The sequence below is a fragment of the Caretta caretta genome, chromosome 11 (assembly GCF_965140235.1).
Source record: "Caretta caretta isolate rCarCar2 chromosome 11, rCarCar1.hap1, whole genome shotgun sequence".
Classification (NCBI taxonomy): domain Eukaryota; kingdom Metazoa; phylum Chordata; order Testudines; family Cheloniidae; genus Caretta; species Caretta caretta.
Window position 1 is genome coordinate 67,340,738 of NC_134216.1, and position 23,292 is coordinate 67,364,029.

The 23,292-nt window shown below is 42.5% G+C and overlaps 1 protein-coding gene across 5 annotated transcripts in view; it reads right to left on the bottom strand.

Annotated features, from left to right (window-relative positions):
* IKZF2 (IKAROS family zinc finger 2) overlaps positions 1–23,292 on the bottom strand; it is a 137,241-nt gene that overhangs the window by 44,427 nt on the left and 69,522 nt on the right. For 4 of the 5 annotated variants that reach the window (XM_048869701.2, XM_048869698.2, XM_075118123.1 and 1 more), the window contains 2 exons: positions 18,653–18,919; positions 7,528–7,695 (listed from right to left, as the gene is read on the bottom strand). In XM_048869701.2, the coding sequence (XP_048725658.1) occupies positions 7,528–7,695; positions 18,653–18,919 (435 nt within the window). The remainder of the gene's footprint in view (positions 1–7,527; positions 7,696–18,652; positions 18,920–23,292) is intronic. The other variant, XM_048869700.2, reaches the window with a different exon arrangement.

Below are 23,292 nucleotides of genomic sequence, written 5' to 3' on the forward strand. Positions count from 1 at the left end.
CAAGCTGTCTGCCCTGGTCACAGACCCTTTGTGCTGCTTGAGCAATGCAAAGTGGTCAGAATCTGGCTACTGCTGCCAGGCTGAGAACTGCCCAGGTGTGCGTGTGGGGGAACTGTCAGCTGGCACTAAGCTAGCAGAGACCGCAGCCACACCAGCTGCCTTATCCCGTGCTGGCACAGGCGGTGGGGAGAGGGGAATGACACTTGAAAGGTAGTGAGTGACATGCTGGTGGAAGAAAAGAGTGCCGCTCCTCTCTGCCAAGTTACAAACGGCACTTAGAGACCATATTCAGCTGTTGTAAATTAGAGCAGCCCCTCCTTAGATTGGGGCAACCTGAGAGGGAGCCATAACCAGCTCCTTGGATCTACCCTCCCCATGCTGAGCAGAACAGATTGCAGGAGAGAATCTGGCTTAGCATTACCAATGCACCAAGCAGCTCCACAACTCCCGTTTTGTGCATTGGTTGCTGTTCCCATCCATTCTCTGACCCAATGGCCTTCCAGAGGAGTTTTGGATTACCTGGCCTTTACCACACAGCCAGGTAACACATGTTTATGAGCATGACCATGATCCTTAGAAGATTTGCTGGGGGGGGGAGAAGTGGGAAGAGGGGAGCAGTTGTTGGACTCTTGAATAGTATCAAGTATCTCTCCTTCAGCCCCCTGACCCTAAAGCCCAAACATGCATGATGTTTTATTTTCTTAAAATCAACACTCATCATTATCAGACAGCGAGTGTTTGGTAAGCCCAGTCCACAGTGCACTGCCCGCATTTGCCAAGGCACTTCTCCTATTTGTCTGTCTTATCTGTAAGAAACAGATCTTCTGGGTTTAACAGCTGGCAATTGACTCATAACTTCTGCAACTATTAGGGAATCTTTAAGAAGGTTTATCTTTTTAAAAACATGATAAGCAAAATAAACTTTCGTCTTATAGTTTGGGGCAAAACTGTATCTCCTTCAGAAAAAGTTGTACAATAAAATCAAAATGTGTTTTTTTGGGGGCTGGGTGAAGGGTCCCGTAGCACTTTTAGAAAACAGTGGTGTGTGATGCTATGGTCACTCAAGAGAAAAGGCTCAAAGGCCCAGATCCTCAAACTTATTTAGGCTCCTAATTTCCGCTGAAAAATCAATGGGAGTTAGAAGCTTAATTGGTCCTTTGAGAATCTGGGAATGACTACAATTTAGTATGGGAGATATATCTCAGTACATAATGGCTGCTCGTGCTAGGGTAGTTGCTGCACTATGAATACTTACTACCATAAAAGTACTCTGAGGATGAAATTCCTCCTTGTGCAGAGGGTCATGCACCACTTAAGCCTTCAAAATTGGGTCTCAGCTGGAAATAAGTGAAGTATGAGCCTTGTTCTGGAGCTCTGCTCAGGAGTGAATTTCACCTTGGGATGCCGGAAGTATGGAAGGCCTTATATCAAATCAACTCCTCTTCCTTTTAACATAGTTTAATCCTTTCACCTTTTCAATTCATATTTAAAACAAGGAACCAGGCACACAGGGAACCTAAGGTTTTACAGACACTACAACTGAGCGCAAGGCTGACTGAAGAAGGTACTGCAAGCACTAATGGGAAAACAGCAGCCATCCCAATGCTGTGTATGAACTAATAACGTTTAAGACTCCAAAGACTAACAAGCAAATAACAAAGCTATTTCATTAAGAGTAAGAGATTAATTCCACTGACTTTAACCGAAACTACACAAGCAAAACAGGCAGAGAAGGAGAGAAAGTCCTGCCTCATTCTGCAGAAGCAGCACCCAGTAAATAGAGCTACATGCATTAGATCATCAAAACAAACTCTCAACAGGTTATCAAACCTGGTTAGTTGGTGGCGGAAGCAGTTCCTTAACGGTATATAGGCACCTACCTCCCACTGAAAGAAACAAGAGATAGACACGTACATAACTTGGGGGAACTGAGCCTTACAAACCAACCCCTGCATGCATATCACATATTTCTTCTCTTTTCCATAGGGCTGACTCTTGGCTCACGTGTAACTTCTTTTCCATCCATAATGTATTCAACGCAGGCAAGTCCAGCTTAAAATACTGGGCGAAATCCTGGCCCCACTGACGTCAATAGCAAATCTCCCACAGTGGCAACAGCACCACGGACTCAGAGACTTTAAAGTCAGAAGGGACCATCATGATCATCTAGTCTGACCTCCTGCACATCACAGGCCACAGAACCTCCCCCATCCACTCCTGTAACAGACTCCTAACCTCTGGTTGATCTATTTTTCAGTGCTGTGCTTGTTCTTGCAATATTCCAGCTGGACTGATTGAGACACTAGAAAGCTCAGACTGAGTCACTAGCTCAGGCAGAATTAGAATTCCTCCTAGCTCCTCCTCCACACATGCCCATACCCAAAATTTTACCTGCTCCGTTCCACTGTGAGCGTGTTCCAATGACTAGAGCCCAAGGTGTCACAGAAGACTGAAATGGACTGCCCTTGCTCCTCCCTGAAGAATGCTAACTCATGCAAGTAGACCCACTGGTTTCAGTGAGATTACTGGCACGGTGAATGTTCATCAACATGAGGAAGGGGTTCGCAATCAAGGCCCTAAAAAATGAGACTTCAACCCAAGAAGTGTAAAGCAGAGTAAGAAAACTGCCTTTCATGGCTATTTTCATGGCTAATGTGCCTCTCCATCAGGCATGCCATTTTTCTTAGATGCTGTATGTATTTTGCTAAGATGCAATTTTTTCTGGGCTGTTCTTTTTAAAACAAATGCTCCACTGGCTTCCTTTCGCAAATAAAAAGGATACCATTAGCTCAGTGCTATTGAACAGCTCTTGAATAACAAGCCAGCATTCAAGTACAACAAGGGGAAGAAAAAAACCAACAACAAATATTGTTACAAACAATCATGATAAAAATTTTAAAAATGAAAAAAATACCTTGGAAGCATACTTTACATTTCCATCAGTAATCCTTTATGCTATAGACTTATCTATATCTCTCTATATCTATATAGTGCAAAGAATATATATAAAATGTTCTTTTTAACGTAGGCTCTTTTGTTATCTATAACACAAAAAAATGAACATTATTTAGGCTACAAAGTCAAAGCACTCAAAAGTTAGGAAAATGGTAGTATAAAGGCTGCCTGTGTAACCTTAATTCAGACCCCTTGTGCATATGCATTATGACACAGTCTGTAATTACATGATTGCATACTATTTCTTCCACAGGACCCGTCTTATTCAGTGCACAAGATGGACGCTTAAAAAGCAGCTATTTAATATTATGTTTTCTCCTCGTTGCTCTATATGTGGCCCCAGGCCTTGTTTACTACTTACAGTTTAAGCCCTACTCTGAAGACAGAATTATGAATTTCCTCATAAGCTCTTCTATGACATTCATCACTAGAGAATCTGAGTGCTTCACAGACATTAATGAATTTATTTTCACAAACACCTCTGTGAGGGAAGGGGTGCTATTATCCTTATTTTACAGATGAGGAACTGAGGCTCAAAGAGATTAAGGTCCAACGTATTCACTAATTTTGGGTGCCCAATTTCAGATGCCGATGATTTGATTTTTCAGAGTACTTAGCACTGAATCTCACTTTATATGTTCAAAGTACAGTTCCCATTGACTTCAATTGAAGCTACGAGTGCATAGCACTTCTGCAAATCAGACTCCCAGAAAATGAGGAACACAGTGTTCGTGACCACCTGTGAAATGTTAGTTTAAGTGACTTGTCGAGCACCACTTAGGAATTCTGCGGCAGAGGCAGGGACAGAATTCAATTCTCCAGGACGGCATTCAAGTGCCTTAACCGTGAGATCGTCCATTATCTTCCAGTAATCCTCTACCTCATTCACTACTCACCTGCCAGCTTCTGCAAGACATGATGCAGGGGTCTTAAAGACGACAGCCTCCTTCACTGCACAACCCTGATTCATCCCCAGAGCAAGTCCATCCACATACTGAATGAGACAGAATTCCTAACAGTATACGATCATGTAATTAAAAGACAGTATTATAATGTGTATGTCCAAGGAGGCCACATTAAGGTTGCTCCGGCAACCTTAATTCTGGTATTTCCTAATTTTTGAGTGCTTGACTTCACAAACTTAATGCTCTTTTAACATATGAGTTTTTTTTGGGGGGGAGGGGTAAAAATGCATAACACAAAGCTGAGGATCTCAGTGCACTAGGTAAACACTACTTTGGCCTAACAGCACCTTTGCGAGGTAGGAAAATATTATGCCACTTTGTACAAATGTAAACTAAGCCATAAGGAAGTTAATTATGGCCTGATTTTCAGAGGTACTGAGTATCCAGCCTAGCAAGTGAGTTTAATAGAAGTTCTAGGTTTTCAGAATCTCAAAAATCAGGCTATAAACTATGTGCCCAAAGTTCTAGGAGAAGTGTGAGGAAAAGCCTGGAACAGAACCCAAGGCTCCTGACTAGCACTGCCATGGCATCACCTTTGTTTCCTGTGAAGTCTTCCCTGGGTACATAAACTGTACAGAAAAGTACGTGTTTAGACTGTGCCCAGAGTCAGAATTCTTGGGCTTTATACCCAATTCTGCTGTACATCTTGGAACAACAAACCTCTCTGTGCCCCAATTTACTTAGCTTCAAAATGAGCATAGAACAGCATATACCTGTGTCACAGCGGTGTGGTGGGACTGTGGGTCCAATACTCCAAATAGTTACTATCCTATTGAATTCCCATGAGTCTCTCTAGTCCCAGTGAAATCCAGTGCATGAGTCTACTCCCATGCATAAGATTATGGATATCCTGTATGGACATCATAACCTTCCTGAAATCAAAGGGGCTACAGATGGGAGAAAATATATACACATAGTTTAGAAGAACTGTAAATGTCAGTAAAAGATAAATAATCACAATAGTATATAATTGTAGGCTCAAACCCCTAATTATTTAAGGCTAAATTATGCCAGTACTACACATGTTCAGTGGTACCTATGTGTTGAGTAATACTTTCATTTTGGGGATACTTGCATTGTAAAGTACTAGTGAATAAGGGTGGGACAGTATAGTTTTTAATGTTTTTAAGTACTCTGAAATCCATGGATGAAGATATTATGCAAGTACAAAGAAAACAGAAATGCCAAAAAAAAAAAAAAAGGGGGAATAAAAGGGGAAAACTTTCAACTCAAAATCTATGTGCAGTGCAGTTGTAGCTGTGTCAGGCCCAGGATATTAGAAAGACAAGGTGGGTGAGGTAATATCTTTTATTGGACCGACTTCTGTTGGTGAGAAAGACAAGCATCACAGCTAAATGCACTTAGGTGTGATGCTCTAAGTACCTTGCCCAGACCTGAAGAAGGGCTGTGTGTGGCTTGAAAGCTTCTCTCTCTCACCAACAGAAGCTGGTTCAATAAAAGATATGAACTCAAAATCTATTCAGTTTAAAAAAAGTTAAAAGAAGTTCCAGGTACTTTAGCTGCTGCTGAGATGCTAATTTGTATGGGTTTACAATCACATTTTCCTATTTTTAAAATGTCTTCCTTTCCTCCTTTGTTGTGTGAAAGACCCACACACAGAAGAGGGGAAAACTGACTAACAGACTACACAGGGGAAATAGTGAAACTGTCTAAGTGGTGTCATAAACACAAAGTGCCGCCAAAATTGCAGACTAAACAAGCTGAAAAACTAGGTGTTTAAAAAAATTCACCAGTCTCTTTCTCCTATAGTACTCCTGGGTATTTCCTGTTATGAATAGTATGTAAACAATATTTCAGAGAAAAATGTGATTTTAATTTGATGGTGTCCTTTTAATTATTAAAAATCATTTTAAGGGTTAAGAGTTTCACACACATTGAAATAATGGGCCAGATCCTCAGCAGTGCAAATAAATCAAGAGAGCTGTGCTTAAGTGGAGCAGTGCTGATTTAAACCAGCCCAACTTGGATCTGTAGTGCTTTCACTTAAGACCAGACTGAGGTCTCATATTTCATCATGATCTTCATTCCCAGGTTTCACTTCTGATGTATCTAGTTTTATGACTAGAGAAGGGAAAAGAGGCAAAGACGCTATGAAGTCTACTAGGCTTCTGTTAGACCTTCTAGATCAGCTTCTTTTTCTAGACTATCAGGACAGTCTATTAACATATAGTTAATATGTTGGTGCTCATATAGTGCAGTGAGGGGAGCTAGTAAAAAACAAAATAAAAATACCCACCTCTTAGATAGAAGACACTCCCTCAAATGAAGCTGGAGTTCAAAACTAAAAAGGCAGAACTTGCAAGTGCAAGTGAATCATTGAGGAGCACAAGACTTAGGCAATTTTTAAAAATCTCACCACTGAACAGCAACATTTCATTCTCATGCAAAAAGTACAAGATCCGCCCTATATTTTCACACAGGAAATGTGAAGAACCTATATCTAGGTAACAATATCTATAGTCATCTTATGAAAATGATCTTAAACCATAATGAGTGTGTTTTTGTAATATGGGTTATTTTTTGCCATGATTCATTTTTGAAAATAAAAATATTTGTTCTTTCTACTATATTTCAAGCGGTTACGGTCAGAACAATGTGTGAAATTCATCGCATGATACTCCGTATGTATGTTTTGCTGGGTACTTCTGTGTACCAAGAATCACATATTACAATTCATTAAACAAGTTCATCAGTAAAAAGGTAAGTAGAACAGTTTCCAGACAGTCTAATTATCTCTGGTCATTCAGCAATTAAAACACAGTCTCCTGTAAATGATATCCCCCCAAAAGATGAACATTTTAGGGGGACAGATAATGGTGGGGGATTTTCACTTTTTCAAGGGTGAAGGGGTGGATTGTGTCTGGCTACCCCATAAGTGAGGAAGTTGGGCAAAGAGTGTACAAGTAGTCTGGCCCCTTGAGATGCCCATGTGCAGGGGCCAGACACAACATGCATGACCCTCAACACAGGGACTGCTACAGTCAAGTGCCACTGACAGCACTGGACTCCTTAGCGGGAGCCAATGGGGGTTTGAAAGGATGTGACCATAGCTCCAGTGGAGGTGGTTTGAACGGGGGGAGCATTCTCTACAATGGGGGTGCAATTGCTGCATCCTCCTTATGCTTTAGGAGGCATTGTGGCTTAATGGCATGCCTGAGGCCTACAAGTAATTAGTATTATAAATCTTACCAACGTATGGAAATTACTAGATGTCAAGAGGGAATGTGACATGAATAGTAAAATACATTATAAAAATGAACTAATTTGTTCTGATCCGTCTTTGAGATTTTACAGATGCTTAGGGTTTAAGATGTCGACGCAATCTAACGCTGAAGTCAAGATGCATCTAACGAGATGTGCAAAGGGAAATGTGTCAGCATCCATGCAGGAGCTCATTTGTACAAGAGGTAGGTCTGAACCACAAAGTTCTGATTTGGATTTTGGGTTTCCCCAGAGTTCAGGACTCGGTGTGTTGGGGAGCCCAGAACTAATTCACCAGGAAACGTGGTTGCAACTTCATAACCTACTTTGATTTAACAGTTACAAGGAAGAAAACAAGAAGGAAGAGGAGACATTCAAGGCTCACCAGAGTGCGTCCTGAGGTGTCCTGTGAGGGCGTCCCTTCTCCGGCAGGCATAGCTGCAGAAGGGACATTTGAACGGTTTTTCCCCAGAGTGCAACTTGATGTGCCTCAGCAGGTTCCCCTTCTGCGTAAAAGAAGCTCCACACTGGTTACAATGGAAGGGGCGCTCACCTACAGTGGAGAGAATCATCAAGAAACCATCGAACACAGAACACACAGACCCAATATCCTATTGCTTGTAACGGAATATAGTGTAGCCATGTCAAAGTCCACTCTATCACCCAATTTTAACCCACAAATCCTTTGTCTAATATCTTTGTAACATGGGACTTGCTGATGCTAGGGGCTCGCACTTCATGATGATTGTTGGCAATGTTTTCAAGAGTGGTTTTGGGCACTCAACCTGAGATGCTTTAAGAGGCCTGAACATCCACCCTCTAAAAAAGGTGTCTCAAGCTGGGCGACCAAAACCACTAATCACCATGGAAAATTTAAGCCCACTGCTATGCTGCTATCTCTCTGGCTTGTAAATATTTTTATTATAGGCCCCATCCTCGGAGGGGTTTAGAACAGTCACAAAAATTTACTTTGGATAGATATCACGGTCTCAATGTAAAACAAATTACATTCTTTCTTATTTTTTAAAATAATTAAAACCCCCTTTTAAGGCTCTTCTGCACTGCTAGAGTCATGCAACGGGTCTTTGGTGTAAATGAGAATCCGGCCCAAATAGCTTTGGTAAGTAGCAAACACGGGGAGAAAAGCTGCACCCTAGAGAAATGAGAAGTAAACAGAGTTGGTTTTTAAATAACATTTATTTAAAAGTTATCTCTATTATGAGAGTTTTGTCTTAAAGTAGAAATTAATAAGCCTTTAATAAATGTATTTGTGTTGCCATTAAAGGTTTGATTTAACCTGGGATGGTTGTGCTTTTGTTCCCAATCTAAAAGACACAGTTTTTGATTAGATAAATAAATAAATAATAATAAAGTAAGAAACCTGAAAAAACCCACAAAGGTTTTGTGAAATGAAACACAAAACATACACTATGTGATTCGCTTTGTAACATACTTAGTCTATCTCAATTCAACACGGCATTTAAGCATGTGCTTAACTTTAATCATATGCTTAAGCCCTATTGGTTATAAAGGAAGTCAATGGGATCGAAGCATGTACTTAATGTCAACCCTATGCTTAAGTGCTGTAGTGAATTGGGGTCTTAGACACTGGTCTTAGGCTTTTATTAAGGCCTTGATTCAACAAGATACTTAAGGATATACCTAACTTTCAGCATGCCAGGAGTATTGTTTATTTTTTAAACTCATCTCCTATTACAAAGCTTTGGCCAAATTAGTCCCAATGTGGTAAAGGCATGTTTGGTTCGATAATGAGCTAGCTAGAGAGGAGTATTAATCTTTTTAAAAAAAATTGACAGCATTCTGTAATCAATTGTCCAGTTTTCTAGTATTTTAGTTCCACAGTTTTGCCCCCTTTTGAGGCAATGATCTGTGACACAACCTCCTTCCCAGACATAGATTTAGGGCAGAATCTTGACTTTCATTTGTAAATGATAAAAGAGAGGGAAGGAACTCAACTATGCCATCAGCCACATTTCAGCTTCTTCTCCCCATTCTGGGCTCAACGTATGACCTTTGTATTTAGGATCAGTCACGTTGGCTAAGTAATGGAAATGTTCCATAGCTTCACTGAATCATTTTTCCAATTTTGCTGTGTGTGGTTCCATTTTGTTGTTGTTAATTACATTAAGACACATTTACATGGCACCTGCAACAGGACTGTCATCAACCTGTAATCTGTCACATCCCTTTAAAACCTTTGTCAATTGCTTTTGTAAGATTAATGGCCCCTCTTTGCATAAAATGCATGCTATGTTTTCATCAAACTACTTCTTATGTCTACTGCAAATTCCATCATGTGTGTTGGATACCAATTTAGAAATGTAATCTTCCCGAGAGCATGACTGAGTGTTATTAAGAAGCTGGGCCATAAATCCTCATTTTTTCAGTCAACCAACCGCTGATGGTAATTGGGGACTCTTTTTTTTTGAACTTTCACAATGTGCTTTAGGGACTGGGTTGGGTGTTACTTTTCTCTCAGCAAGGTTGAAATAGTGTGCTGAACACCCACAATTGAGAAGTCTAAGATTCTATTTATAAATGGCTTATGAAGGGTTAATAAATGAGTAATAGATGCAATAAACATGTTACAGACATGAGTTGTATATATTATTGATGGTTATAAACATGTCAGTAGAAGGCAATATCGATTGTTATAAGTAATCTCTTGACCTTTTGGACTCTATCATTATGTATAATAATTGACTAGCCACTTATTAAAACCTCTATTCATTATTTAGTAACCCTTTATAAACTATTTAGAAACGGAACATTAATGTCAAGTGTAACCAAAAAAAAATTTCTAGTACAAAAAAACTTAAATATACATTATATTTTTAAAAACATCTCCTCGCTCTCATCCCAAGCAAAAAATTAAAACTCCTCCAAACCACTGGATTATTTTTTCTGAAATATTTTTTCACATCTTGGACATAGCCCCCCTCCCAAAACACAAACTAACAATCCAAATTTCTGAAGTGTGTGGTTCCCTAGAAAAGTAAACTGAAGTGTCTATATGCTCTCGGATTAACTGTAGGTTCCGTACATTAATTTCAACCCCTTGGCACAAAGAAGAGATAGACTTGGTAATAGTTACAGATTATTCCTTTTTCTGAGGTCCTTCCGCTTGTGGACTAGTCTGATGATACCTCAAAAATTTCATAAATGATCTGGAGGATTTTGTGGATTGCACTCTCAGCAAATTTGCGGATAATACTAAACTAGGAGGAGTGCTAGATACGCTGGTGGGCAGGGATAGGATACAGAGGGACCTAGACAAATTGGAGGATTGGGCCAAAAGAAATCTGCTGAGGTTCAACAAGGACAAGTGCAGAGTCCTGCACTTAGGACAGAAGAACCCAATGCACCGCTACAGACTAGGGACCGAATGGCTACGCAGCAGTTCTGCGGAAAAGGACCTAGGGGTGACAGTGGACGAGAAGCTGGATATGAGTCAACAGTGTGCCCTTGTTGCCAAGAAGGCCAACGGCATTTTGGGATGTATAAGTAGGGGCACAGCCAGCAGATCGAGGGACGTGATTGTTCCCCTCTATTTGGCATTGGTGAGCCTCATCTGGAGTACTGTGTCCAGTTTTGGGCCCTGCACTACAAGAAGGATGTGGATAAATTGGAGAGAGTCCAGCGAAGGGCAACAAAAATGATTAGGGGTCTTGAATACATGAGTTATGAGGAGAAGCTGAGGGAACTGGGATTGTTTAGTCTGCAGAAGAGAAGAATGAGGGGGGATTTGATAGCTGCTTTCAACTACCTGAGAGGTGGTTCCAAAGAGGATGGTTCTAGATTATTCTCAGTGGTATTAGAGGACAGGACAAGGAGTAATGGTCTCAAGTTGCAGTGAGGGAGGTTTAGGTTGGATATTAGGAAAAACTTTGTCACTAGGAGGGTGGTGAAACACTGGAATGCGTTACCTAGGGAGGTGGTAGAATCTCCTTCCTTAGAGGTTTTTAAGGTCAGGCTTGACAGAGCTCTGGCTGGGATGATTTAGTTGGGGATTGGTCCTGCTTGGAGCAGGGGGTTTGACTAGATGACCTCCTGAGGTCCCTTCCAACCCTGATATTCTATGATTCTATGAATTCTTTGGCTTTTACAAAGGCAAAACTCAAGCCAACAGTCATGTGGCTAAATATTTAACTCCTTACATGAGCCAAACTCCCACTGAAGCTTACTGCCCTATTCACAGTTGACCTGCAATTTACGTAAATCATTAACACCAGTGCAAAGTGGATATAAAATGTTACCACTCTTGACATGTTACTGTTCTACACCCACTTTGCACTGGTGTAAATGACTGCACAAGGTGTAAGGTGAATTGGGCCCTGGGAATTTGGACCAAGTGGATTTGGCAGGCTGTGGCCCTTTGTAATGAATTTTAACTATATTATATATAGAAGGCGTGGCCAAACTGTGCCTCATGAGCCACATGTGGTTCTTCTACCGTTAAAGTGCAGCTCTCCGCCTACCAGATCGTGGGGGGGCGGAGCTCGGGGCTTGTGTCCTGCAGCAGGGTGATGGGTCTAGGAGCTTCTCCCAGAGATGACTGGTGCCTTCTGAAAGTGAGGGGGGGGGCACAATTTAAAGGTTCAAGCCCTATAGCTTGGGCCCACCCCAAGCATCCTCCCCCTCTTACCCTCAGTGGCCCCTCCCTGCAGCTCCCAGGTACTAGCTCCCTGTGGACAGGCAGCCGCAAACAGCTGGGAGCTGCAGGGAGGGGCAGCTGCTTTAGCTTCCTGGGGAAAGGCAGTGGCAAGAGCAGCAGTTCTCCCTGCAGCTCCCAGCTGTCGTGCAGGGAAGTGGCCTGGTGGTACCATGTCTCCGAGGGGGGCCAGCAAACCCTAGCAAAAATCTGAGTGGGCGTGCGAGTCCACATGCCCTCCTCCCCCACGTCACCTCTGGCTTCTACCCAGCAGGGAGGGAGGTCTCAGGGCTTCAGCCTTACAGAGCTCACCTCCCGGGGCTCAGCTGAAGCTCCGAGCCCTGGCAGGTGCACCCCGGCTCTTGAACTTCTGAAGATCATCATATGCAGCTCGGAGGGTCAGTAAGTTTGTCCACCCCGATATATAGCACCTTTGCTATAGACTTTACAATAGCACAAATTAGTACTGCTGATCATTTGAAATTATACAATCTGAAACCAGGACGATGTACTGATGAACTTCCTATTAATGTTTTCAATCTTTTACAATATAAATAGTTCAAACATTCTCAAGAAGCAAACCCGCTCCTTCTCCGCTTAACTGGACTGCTTCCACGTACAGTCATTCCCCCTAATCACTTCAGCACGCAAGCGATGGGCAGAAGTTTCAGTCTGAGTTATCCTCCTTTATATTTCATCCCACCGTGAAATACAACCATGACATTCTCAGCATCAAAACAGCAGTTTAACTGAGGACCAGGGGTATATCCAAAGCTGATCTGCTGCTTTTAGTGAGACTCCAGTCCAAACAGCTTGCAAAGTATTGAAGACAATATGAATAGCCCGCATAAGAAGACAGGTAAAATAAGTTTCCTTCAAATTCAATGAATTGCTTCCTGCACAGAACTGCCACTTGCTTTTTAAAAAAGCTCCATTCATTCTGGAGATTTTAAATGGGGAATGAATGAGATGGAGGCATGGCTGTACCAAATTGCTGTTGTCTAGGTTTCCAAACACATTATACCTGCATACCCTGAGCCCAGTTTAGCGCTAGAGTCTAACCCCTCTGTTAACAATGAGCAACACCTCTCTCCATAACTTGTCTCACTGGAGTCAACAGAACTGTCTGCAAACTAAAGCAATGGGCTTAATTCTCATTTGCACAAAGGACCTTTTTACATTGCTACCAGCAGTGCATGTTAATTAATTACATTAATTAAACTTAATTGAAGTGAGTGTTAATGTAATTATTTTGCACCTGCCCTTAAGGCTCCTTTTCCCTACTAGAATGGTATAAAGCAGCCTTTGTGTAAATGAGCCTCAGGATCAAAATAGTCAGGATCAAACTGACTGAAGGTGTCAAAGTCTGGACCATAGAAATAAAGGGATTTTGACAATTGTTTATTTTGCAGACAAGTTTGCTGTTAAAAGAATGTATTACGCACTGAAAGATGGATACTCACAAAACAGCCCTCTTCACCTCCTCATGCTAAATTGCTATGCCCAGGGAAGTATGAAAAAAAGTGTTCGTTTAGCGTTAATGATCACGTTAATTTTTCACATAAAGTTGTTTTGGGTTGTTTTAATTAAACTATCTGAAGAAATATTTCCTCTGGTGCGTTCGTTGCCTCAACTGCTCTGGGAGCAGAAACAAAATGGTAGCTGTATTGCTAATCTACCAACAGCGAAAGCAATCAGCCTTAATCTGAGCAAAATAAAAAGTGGATGAACTCATTCCATTTCCATATTTGTTGTTTTGAATCCTTCTGAGCTTCTTGGTCTAGATGTTTACCTATTGGATTGTATTCCATTAGCTAGTTAAGCGAGGGGGCTAACCATCACTTTAGAACCCTGGTTAACTACAGAACAAGTACGGGAGTAAGGAAAATGAGGGTTTTATTTGCCTTTATTTTGGATAATCCCACCTCCGGGGCAGATTTTATTTGAATTCTGTAATTAATTTCTCAGTAATTCCTGAGCTCAAATAGTTTAAGGGCCTAGATTTTCCAAGAGCACTCGGTACCCACATTTTGGGCCAGATTTTTAAAAGAGCTCAACTCCCAGTTAGTCCCTTAACATGAAGGGGCAACATTAAAAAAAAAAAAAAACCACCAATTTTCATTGTTAACAATAAGAGCTGCTGGGCACAGAGCTATTTAGAAAATCCAACCTCTTCATTTAAATATTAAATGGGAGATGAGCTCTTCTGAAATCTGGCCATTTATTTAGATGCCTAAATAGAAGATGCCAAATTCTTGGGAAAATCTAGCCCTAGAACTTTTGCTCCATTTAACCAGTGCGAAATAATGTCACGATGCAAGAGGCAGTAGTCTAGGAATTAAATAAAGTTAAGCCTTTCTATACAAATATTTGACAGTCCGATGAAATTAATTCTAACCAGGGAATATGGCCATCTATTTAAATTTGTGTGTGGTTAACCATATTAAGTATGAATGTCTTGAATACCGAATAGCAAATTTGGGGTTTTTTTGGTCCCAAATCGATTGTGCCAAAACAGCCTTATCCCTGCATAAAAGAAAAAAAGTTAAACAGCATTTTCAGTTGTTCCAATTTCTGTATGTGCATCTGCAATGTTATGAACGTGACAGTAGGATTTGGTAAAAATTCCTTCCCTGGTACATCAAATATACATTGCGGTACTAACATGCAGGTGGGATGAAACCAAAGGCTTGAGAGTTTCCTGAGGAGATCACCCAGAACAGCAGAAATGCAAAATTTCGCCAAGGTGGGCTAGATTGTGATACCCTCATCCACGTTGAATAGTATCTTGCAATATGAGTAGTCACATTGAAGGGAGGCAGTATGGCCTAGTGGATAGACCACTGGCCTGGGACTCAGGAAAACTGGGTTCTATTTCTGGCTCTGCCACTGGTCTGCGGGGTCACTTGGGCAAGTCACTTCACTGCTCTGTGCCTCAGTTTCCCCATCTATAAATGGGGAGAATGATACTGACCTCCTTTGAAAAGCACTTTGAGATCTACTGATGAAAAGTGCTAGATAAGAGCTAAGTGTTATTATGGTGATGGATTAAGTTACTATTCGGTGTGTGTAAGGGTCTCACAAACCTCACTGAGGCTATAGCATGGCTACAGAAGAGCATCAATGTACACAGTATGGTATCAGCTCTGCTGAAAGCGGGAAGATAAGAGAGGGTTTGGTTTTTTTCATTCCCATAAAGGGCCAAGCCTAGAGAGATGACAAATTCACTTTTAACACATTCGAATTCTTTGTTATTTCTGTAGACAAATTGGATTCTTAACCCTACTTTTTTTTTTCCCCCCCTCTCTCCTCGATGCCACCAAACAAGAATGCCTGGAGTACCCGATGACAATATTACCTGATTATCCAACTACTGCAGTAACACAAAACTCTTAGAAAGATGTTGCTACCGCCCCCCGCCCCTGGTATGCAACAGCATGGAGAATGAGGTTTTTACTGAAAAGAAAAGAAGAGGATGAAAGGGGAGGAAAAGAAATTAGCCCTGATGTGCTCTTGTGAAATGAGCTGGAACGCTGAAGCTCAGTGAAACTGTTCCACCTTCGCATCGCATCCCTATGCCGAATGTTACTGATACATGACAAACAAACGGGAAAAGCCGCCCTTGTACATTTGGAACTTGCTTTACCTGAGTTATTAATGCCTTAAAAAGTGCAGGGTTCTGCAGTAATGGTTGCTACCTCGGCAGGAGCATTATGGGCTCCATTGTGGGGTTACCACAAGCCCTGAATCAGGGGCATCGTGAAACTGTGTGGTCACGGGAGCAAAAATCTGCGCCAGCCCTATGCCTGTCACAGCTTACTGCCCTTTTTCCACGTCTGTTCAGCCGCATTGGCTCGTGTGCCGTGGGGGCAGAAGGGACCTCATCAGTAAGGGAGGGGGAGGCTGTTGTGCCCTTTATGATTAAAGCAGACCATGCCAAAGAGTAAGGGGCCATCTTACAACCCCTTCCCCTGGGCGAGGCACAATTTTGCCTTGTGCGTGAATTATGATTATTACGGTAAGCTGCAGTGTTTGGGACAGAATGGCATCGGGCTTTAGGGACGGGATCTACCATTTTCTGGAGGGGAAGACAGCTGAAGTTTCTGCAAGGCAAACAGCGGGCCAGACTGTGCCTTGCAGTACACGGGACATATCGGCCAGGCAGGAGAGGAAGGGGAGTCAGGCCCCCACGTATGCATTGGCCAGCAGAGCTGGCTGGGGGGCAGTGGGATGAGGAGCAGGCTACGTCATGGAAGGGCTGATACAGAACCCTCTGCCCCTCGCCAGTGGAAAAGGGGAGGTGTCTCTGGGGTACAGTTCCTCCCCAGAGTTCCCTTGGGGGCTGCACAGCCACACGTAGCTTAAGAGGGCTGAGTCCAAAGGCTCAATCTAGCCCGTTAATAGCTACTGCTGATGAAATGGCAGTACAATGTTTTAAATACTAGCCTTGCTCTAGTATTTTCAACATTTGCTTTTTGCCATTAAAGACAAGGATGTGGACATCCAAGCAAATTCCTCCTTCCATGGACATGCCACTGTGGACAGTGAAGCAGCAGCATCTAAAATAAAACAGCGGGCCAGCTAGTTCACTAAGAGCAGCGTGCCCAGCTACATGGTGAAAGGAACGCCCATTTCTATATGCTCGAAATCATCTGTATAGAGCGGTTCATCACAGCCTCTCTGCCCAGGGGCAAAGAGCTGGAGCACTGCAGAGAAGCTCTAATGGCTTTACAAAACCAGCAGTGTGTTATGTAATCCTTAGCTACACGTGCCCATAGGGTGGCATTAGTCTGCACAGTAGAAGGCAAATGTTGTTGTTTAAATGTGGGTGCCTAAAAAGTTAGGCACCCAAATCACCCATATGTTGAGGCACCTAAATAAGGACCTGCCAGTCCTCAACACCTCAAAACCTCAGGCCGTTTTTAAATAAGGAGCTTAAACTAGGGTTGCCAGGTGTCCGGTTTTCTGACTGGTCACTAAAAGTCTGGTTGGTCGCAGTAACCGGCCTCCACCATTGTGGGGTGGGAAGAGCAGCAGCTGGAGCCATGTGGAGGAACTGCTCAGCTGCTGACGTCTGACAGAGACAGGTGGCAGGCTTCGGGACCGGGTTTGCAGAGGTAGGTGCCGCTGCTCGGGTGGGGGGGGGGGGATCCTGTCCACCTCCCCCTCTACTCCACCATTCCCTGATTGCCCCAGGGACCAGCCCCCACTGTGCCCCAGCTGCCCTGGCCCCTTGGGTGAAGAGGTGGGGCGGGGCAGGGCCTTTGGGAAGACGCGGGGCAGGGGGTGGTCGGTTTTTAGCAGCTAGAAAGTTGGCAACCCTAGCCTAAATATAAAATGTAGGATCTCTCATTTGGGCACTCAAGGTAGACAGTGTAGCCTTTGACGTACCTACTGTAGATATACTCGCCTGTGTGCATATGCCACTGAAAACTTACGGGAACTCTTTAAAACCTGGGGACTCAGTATGCTGCACTTTCCACTTGACCTTTCTAGTAGTGGGATGTCAAACTGTCAATCAATCAATCAAGATTTCAGTTCTCTACGTAGGGCTTTTCCTCTGCTGTAGCTGCCAATCTGTCTGAAATCATGAATGCACCATATATGATACTGCAGTGCTTTGCATTATACATATATGCTAATTTTTATCAACACAACTTCTGTAAAGAGCATTAACTTATAATTAAGGTTAAGATTCTGTCACAGGTATTTTTAGTAAAAGTCATGGAAACCCGCAACCTGTCCCTGACTTTTACTAAAAATACCCTGTGGCAAGGGCTGACCACTGCTGCTCCAGCCCCAGAGAGACTGATCCAGCCCTGGCTGCTGCTCTAGTGGGCCGGGGACTGCTGATCCAGCGGCGGGCTGCCAGCCAGCTGTTCAGCGGCCAGGACTGGCCACCGGGCAACTGTTCTAGTGGCCGCTTCTCTGGCAGCCCAGGGGCTGATCACTGCTCCAGCCCTGCCCCAGAAGAAGACACAGAGGTCCCGGAAAGTCATGGAATCCAGGTCCTCCATGACAAAACCATACCCTTACTTATAATATGTATAGTATTGCTCTGTGCAAAAGTTCTATTGATCTCTTTGTCATCAGTTGCTCATTACTGCACTGCAAACTATTCAGTTCTTAAAGGGATAATACAAAACGTCTTTTCTTACTCTTCCTAACCTCCCCGCCCCCCACTAGTTCCTAAGTACAATATCTGAGTGTGGACTGTCTGTCACACCATTAACAATATCAAAGGCATAAGGCAAGAAAGAACCTTCTTCTTCCCAGAATCTGTGAGGAAAGCATGAAGCACCTTATGTATGTGCTTAACTTTAAACATATGCTTAAGTCCCAGTACAGTAAGCACATGCTTTAAGTGCTTTCTTGAATTGGGGTCCTAATCTGAGTGTAACCCAAGGCTTTCCCCAGATACTTACACATGTCCCATCTTGAAGCCTAGTCACTTTAGCCACTTAGCTTTGAAGAAGAACGTATGGGATCACACACACATTAAAGACATGGAAAAGAATGACACCTGTCAATTCTATTTGTGCTGATCATTCACCATATTACTGCTAGGCAAGAATGATGAAGTCTGATTTCCAGACTTCTTTTCTTTGCTATTCCTAAGAACGGAAGGCCGGCACTCAATGCCAAGAAAGCTTTTTGCTTGCCAACAATAGAGTGCCACCAGAATTTTGAAAGAGCAAATCTACCCCAATCCCCCTACAGCAACCCACCCCAACATCCTCTATTGTCACCCTTGAGTACAAAGGCAAGAGAAGAGTTGTCAGGTAATATCAACATCAGATGCCACAGGCAGTCATCAGTTTTTCTTTCAGCTGCTTACCAGTGTGGCTCCTTTTATGTACCATAAGCACATTGGGCCCAATGCAAACCATGCCACAGACGTCACATTTCAGTTTACCATTCGGAAGCCGGATTCCTCCCTCGCCTGACAGCTCCTGGATCTTTCTGTTGTCCGCCATCTCGCTGTTCTCAGAGAGGGGTTCTTCCAAGCTGCTTCCTTCATCATGACCCCTGATCTCATCTTCACGGCTTAGGGGTTTCCTGTCAGACTCCTCATCGCTTTGCATTTCTAGCTTTACTGAATTTGCTGAAATGTTAAAAAATATATAAACAAAAAAAAAATCAGTCTTTTCCTCATTACCAATAAACTAATATCGTGGCCAATTAGCATTATTACTAATTATTTGACTACAGTAATGTCTAGAGGCCCCAAACATGATCAGGGCCCCGTTGTGCAAGGTGCTGTACATGCACATAGTTAAAGACGGACCCCCAACCCTAAACATATACAATCTATTCCAAACAGACAGACGGTAGGAGAAAGAAAGCATTTTTATTCCCATTTTGCAGATGGGAAACTAGGGCACAGAGAAATTAAGTGACTTGCCCAAGGTCACCCAGAAATTCTGTGGAAGAACAAGGAACTGAATCCAGATTTTCCACTGCTTTGACCACAAAGTCATTCTTCCTTTCATGGATTCACTGAATGCAAGGAGTACAAAGAGTCGCGTACCACAGGGAATGAGCAGTTAAAAATATTTACTCCTCCACTCGCACCTAATTCTAGCGGTTGCACATCAAACTATATATAGCAGTCTTCCAGATAGAGAATGCTACATAGTCAGTTCACTGACATGAACTCTCCTTAAAGGGACACTTGTTCAAAACAAATTAGTTTAATGAAGAAGGGCGTACATGGTGCAAAGATAATCTCCAAGTCATAGTTCTTGCACAGACCTACTATGCCAGCTGTGTTCTGGTTTGCAGTTCACGTATACAAGTGGGGTAAGGGCATCCCATTGTCTGTATACTCTGTTAGAGCCTGACACACAGTCTGGGAGTCTTTCATTGACTTCAGCAGACTTTATTTTAGACCATTAAGGTGTCACCCAAATTCCATCAAAGCCGATGAGAACTGAAAAAAATCAGACCCCTTGCTGACGTGTCTCAATGCGAGTGTAGATCCCTCACCTTCGGCACCGACATTTGAAAATGTTGTCCAGTTAGCGAAAGCTGCTGTAAAGAATGCCCCAGAGTTTCACTGTCTATCCACAGAACAGACATAGGTGTGTCAGAACCTGAAGACCCAAAGAAGAGTTCTGTGGAGCTCAAAAGCTCATGTCTCTCACGAACAGAAGTTGGTCCAATAAAATGTATTCCCTCGCCCACTTTGTCTCTCTCATATAGGCTATAGGACAGCCATCATATAGGAACAATTTCAGCCCCTACAGACTGAGGTTCGAGTTGAACAAGAGGGTAAAAGCTTCCTCCATTTCCCATTACAAGTACCCTGAGCTACCCAGTCCCTCAGCATTAACCTCATTAGTTACCCTTCTATGTCCCCACCCTAAATAGTTGATAGGTTCAGAAATCTGTGTTTCCATGTTGCCTAGGGCATGTACAGTGCTAGGAACAAAACCAGGAGATCAAAGGCCAATTAAAGGTGACTTTCTAATTGTACAATTGTCAAAATACATCTCCCACTGTTCACCAGGGCATTAATGGGAGCCAAGGAATGCATATACTGTAGTAAGGCCCATGCAGAAAAAGGAGACAGATCGACCATGGTAGCCGTACGTCATTGTAAATCCAGCCATTAAAACATTAAGCATTTTACATTATGAAATATTTTTGCTCTTTATTTGCTGAACGGAAATGATATTTTATTTCCACAAAGATACATTTGCTGATACAAAGATACCATGTCGCAACTGAGGGCTAAACGGTGACTTTGCCTCAAGTTCTGGGTCTGGGCTCCCGGTCATTTCCTGCCCCTTCCCCATGCACAGGAGAGAGCAGGAATATAGCAGCCCACAGAAGCAGCTTTCTCCAGCACGCTGCTAGCTATGGTATGGGTAACTGGCACAGAGGAACAAGGGGAAGCCTTACTACTCTTTACTCACCTGTGTGGACATGAAGGACAAACCACAATCTGGCCCCAAATATGTACAATTCCTATGTTTTACACAGAGTTTTTCAAAGAAACCACGAAGATAGACATTTTCAAGAAAATTTTATAAACATCTCACTTTTTTTAATCAAAACTGCAAATTTCAATTTTTATTCTAACCTGCCCCAGTTTTGTTTGTTTGAATGATGTGAAATGATTCAAGGTAACAAATTAAGAGCAAAAGACCCGGGATCAATTCCTAGCTATGCCATTAGCCTCCTGGGAGACCTTGGGCAAGTCATTTCCCTCATTGTGCCTCAGTTTCCCCATCTGTAAAGGATACTGACCTCCTATGTAAAGCACTTTGAAATCTACAGATGAAAAACACTGTATCATCACCATAATTATGCCGAGCTCTTACTCTGTACTTTATATCAGAGCTCAAAGCGACCCACAATCTTTGAATGTGTTTACGCTCTCATCACTCCTCTAAGGCAAGGCAGTGCCATAGTCCCATTTTACAGATAAAGAAACAGAGGTAACTGACTTTCTCCAAGTCACACAGGACAGTTTTAGTTTATTGCAAGGTCTTTGCTTTGGGAATGAAAGGGCCAAGGTTCTAATCCTGCCTTGTCTTTGAAAGTATCTGTGTATGATTTATGCGGAGCCGAATTATTAAAGGTGCTGAGAACCAGCAGCTCCCGTTGACTTCCACTGGAACTGGGGGTGTTCAGGGTATCAGCGCAACAAGCCCAAAGTAATTGTGTCTGCTGTCTATGTGGATTTGTTATACAGGAAGTCTGTGGCAGAGTGAGGAGTAGGACACTGCTCTCCTGACCCAAAATACTGTGTCTTAACCACAAGATTACCCTTTATCCCTGTAGAGTAGGAACAATATGCAAAATAGTCACAACACACTTTGCACCAAGTGAAGGGGTGTATGTCTATGTGAGTGACCGAGTGTGTGCGTGTGCACATGCAAGAGAGAGGAGTGTAATTTGTATCCAGGGTATATTTTTATATAAACTGTATCTCGATTGTATTTATTGTATCTGGAACGTTCATTGGTGCTGAGCCTTCACAGTTCCCATTCAAGTCCATGGGAGCCCTTGTTGCTGAGCACCTCTGAAAATAAGTGACCTGAAAATAAGGTCAGAAGTGCTTAGAAACTGGGAGATTGTTGTCAGTGGCTTATTTTATCTTAACCGAGTGTTGCCTTCTGCTGAATGCTGGCTTGAATCCAGTAGGATAAACAGCAAAGCAAAACAGAGCGAGTTGTTTGCTGCAAAACAACCTTCCAGACACACAACCCTCTCAACTCCTCAGAACACAGCTCAGTAGAACCCTCCAAAGGCCGTATACGGAGAGTTGCTCATTCCATCTCATCACTTAAAAGCACTCTGGCTATTGTGCAGAATTGTTCAGCCTGTTGACAAAAGTTCATACCCGCACCCCCTTTGACTCTGTCCCTGCTGCTTTCAGAAACCTGGCATCATGTGTTTGTTGCTCTGTGAAGGTTCCCTCTTCAGCTGGGACTAGGGAGAGTTGCAGGTCTCCAAGGAAGGGAATGCTGCTACTGTGGGGATCACCTCAGCTCTTCATGAGGACTTTGCTAATCAAGTCATCCTTGCTGCTTTACTTCATGTTGATACATATACCAGATATGTACAATATTTTACAAACACACACAGTTCAGGGGGTGTATTTATTTCTTCTATTTTATTCAGCCCGAAGACAAGAACTATTTACATAACCTTTTCTGTGATTTCACCTATTGCCACAAATTTAACAAATAAAAGAATTATGTTAAAGAGAGAAAGGATGTATAAAGCAGAGTTTGGTGCTATCCTGTACTGTATAATGTCTGCAGGTAAACTGCACCACAAGGCTCTTCTTTGCATACTTACTGAAAACTGCAATCATTCTTGCACTTGACTATGCAATAGATAAATACATATGCACAGAACAAAGTTGAAACTTTTCAGCACCTCTTCTACAAATCACAACAATACAGCAAATGAGTCTAAAATGTCAAACACAATCCAGAAGGACAAGCTGGGTGAGTAATCTCTTTTATTGGACCAACCTCTGTTGGTGAAAGAGAGAAAACTTTTGAGTTTATACAGAGCTCTTCTCCAGATCTGAAGAAGAGCTCTCTGTAGGCTTGAAAGCTTGTCTCTTTCCCCAATGGACGCTGGTCCAATAAAATATATTACCTCACCCACCTTGTCTCTTTAATATCCTGGGGCCAATACAGCTACAACCATACTGCAAACTAATTATTAAAAAAAAACAAAACAGATTTTTTCAAGGAGCATCAAACCTGAAGCCAGAAGTTTTTCCAGTTTAACTTTTCTTCATTTTATCACCATTCACTTTATTGTACTGTTCAACACCTCCTGACACAAACTGAGACAATCACCCACCATAAAAGCACCATCCATAAACCTGATGCTAACAGCATGCATTCAGTGGGGCATACAACTGCTTTTCTTTCCTTCTGAGTATCAGTATTCAACTGACCCTAGCTTATACTTGGAGTAATTATTTTCTACAGGGAACTCTAGATA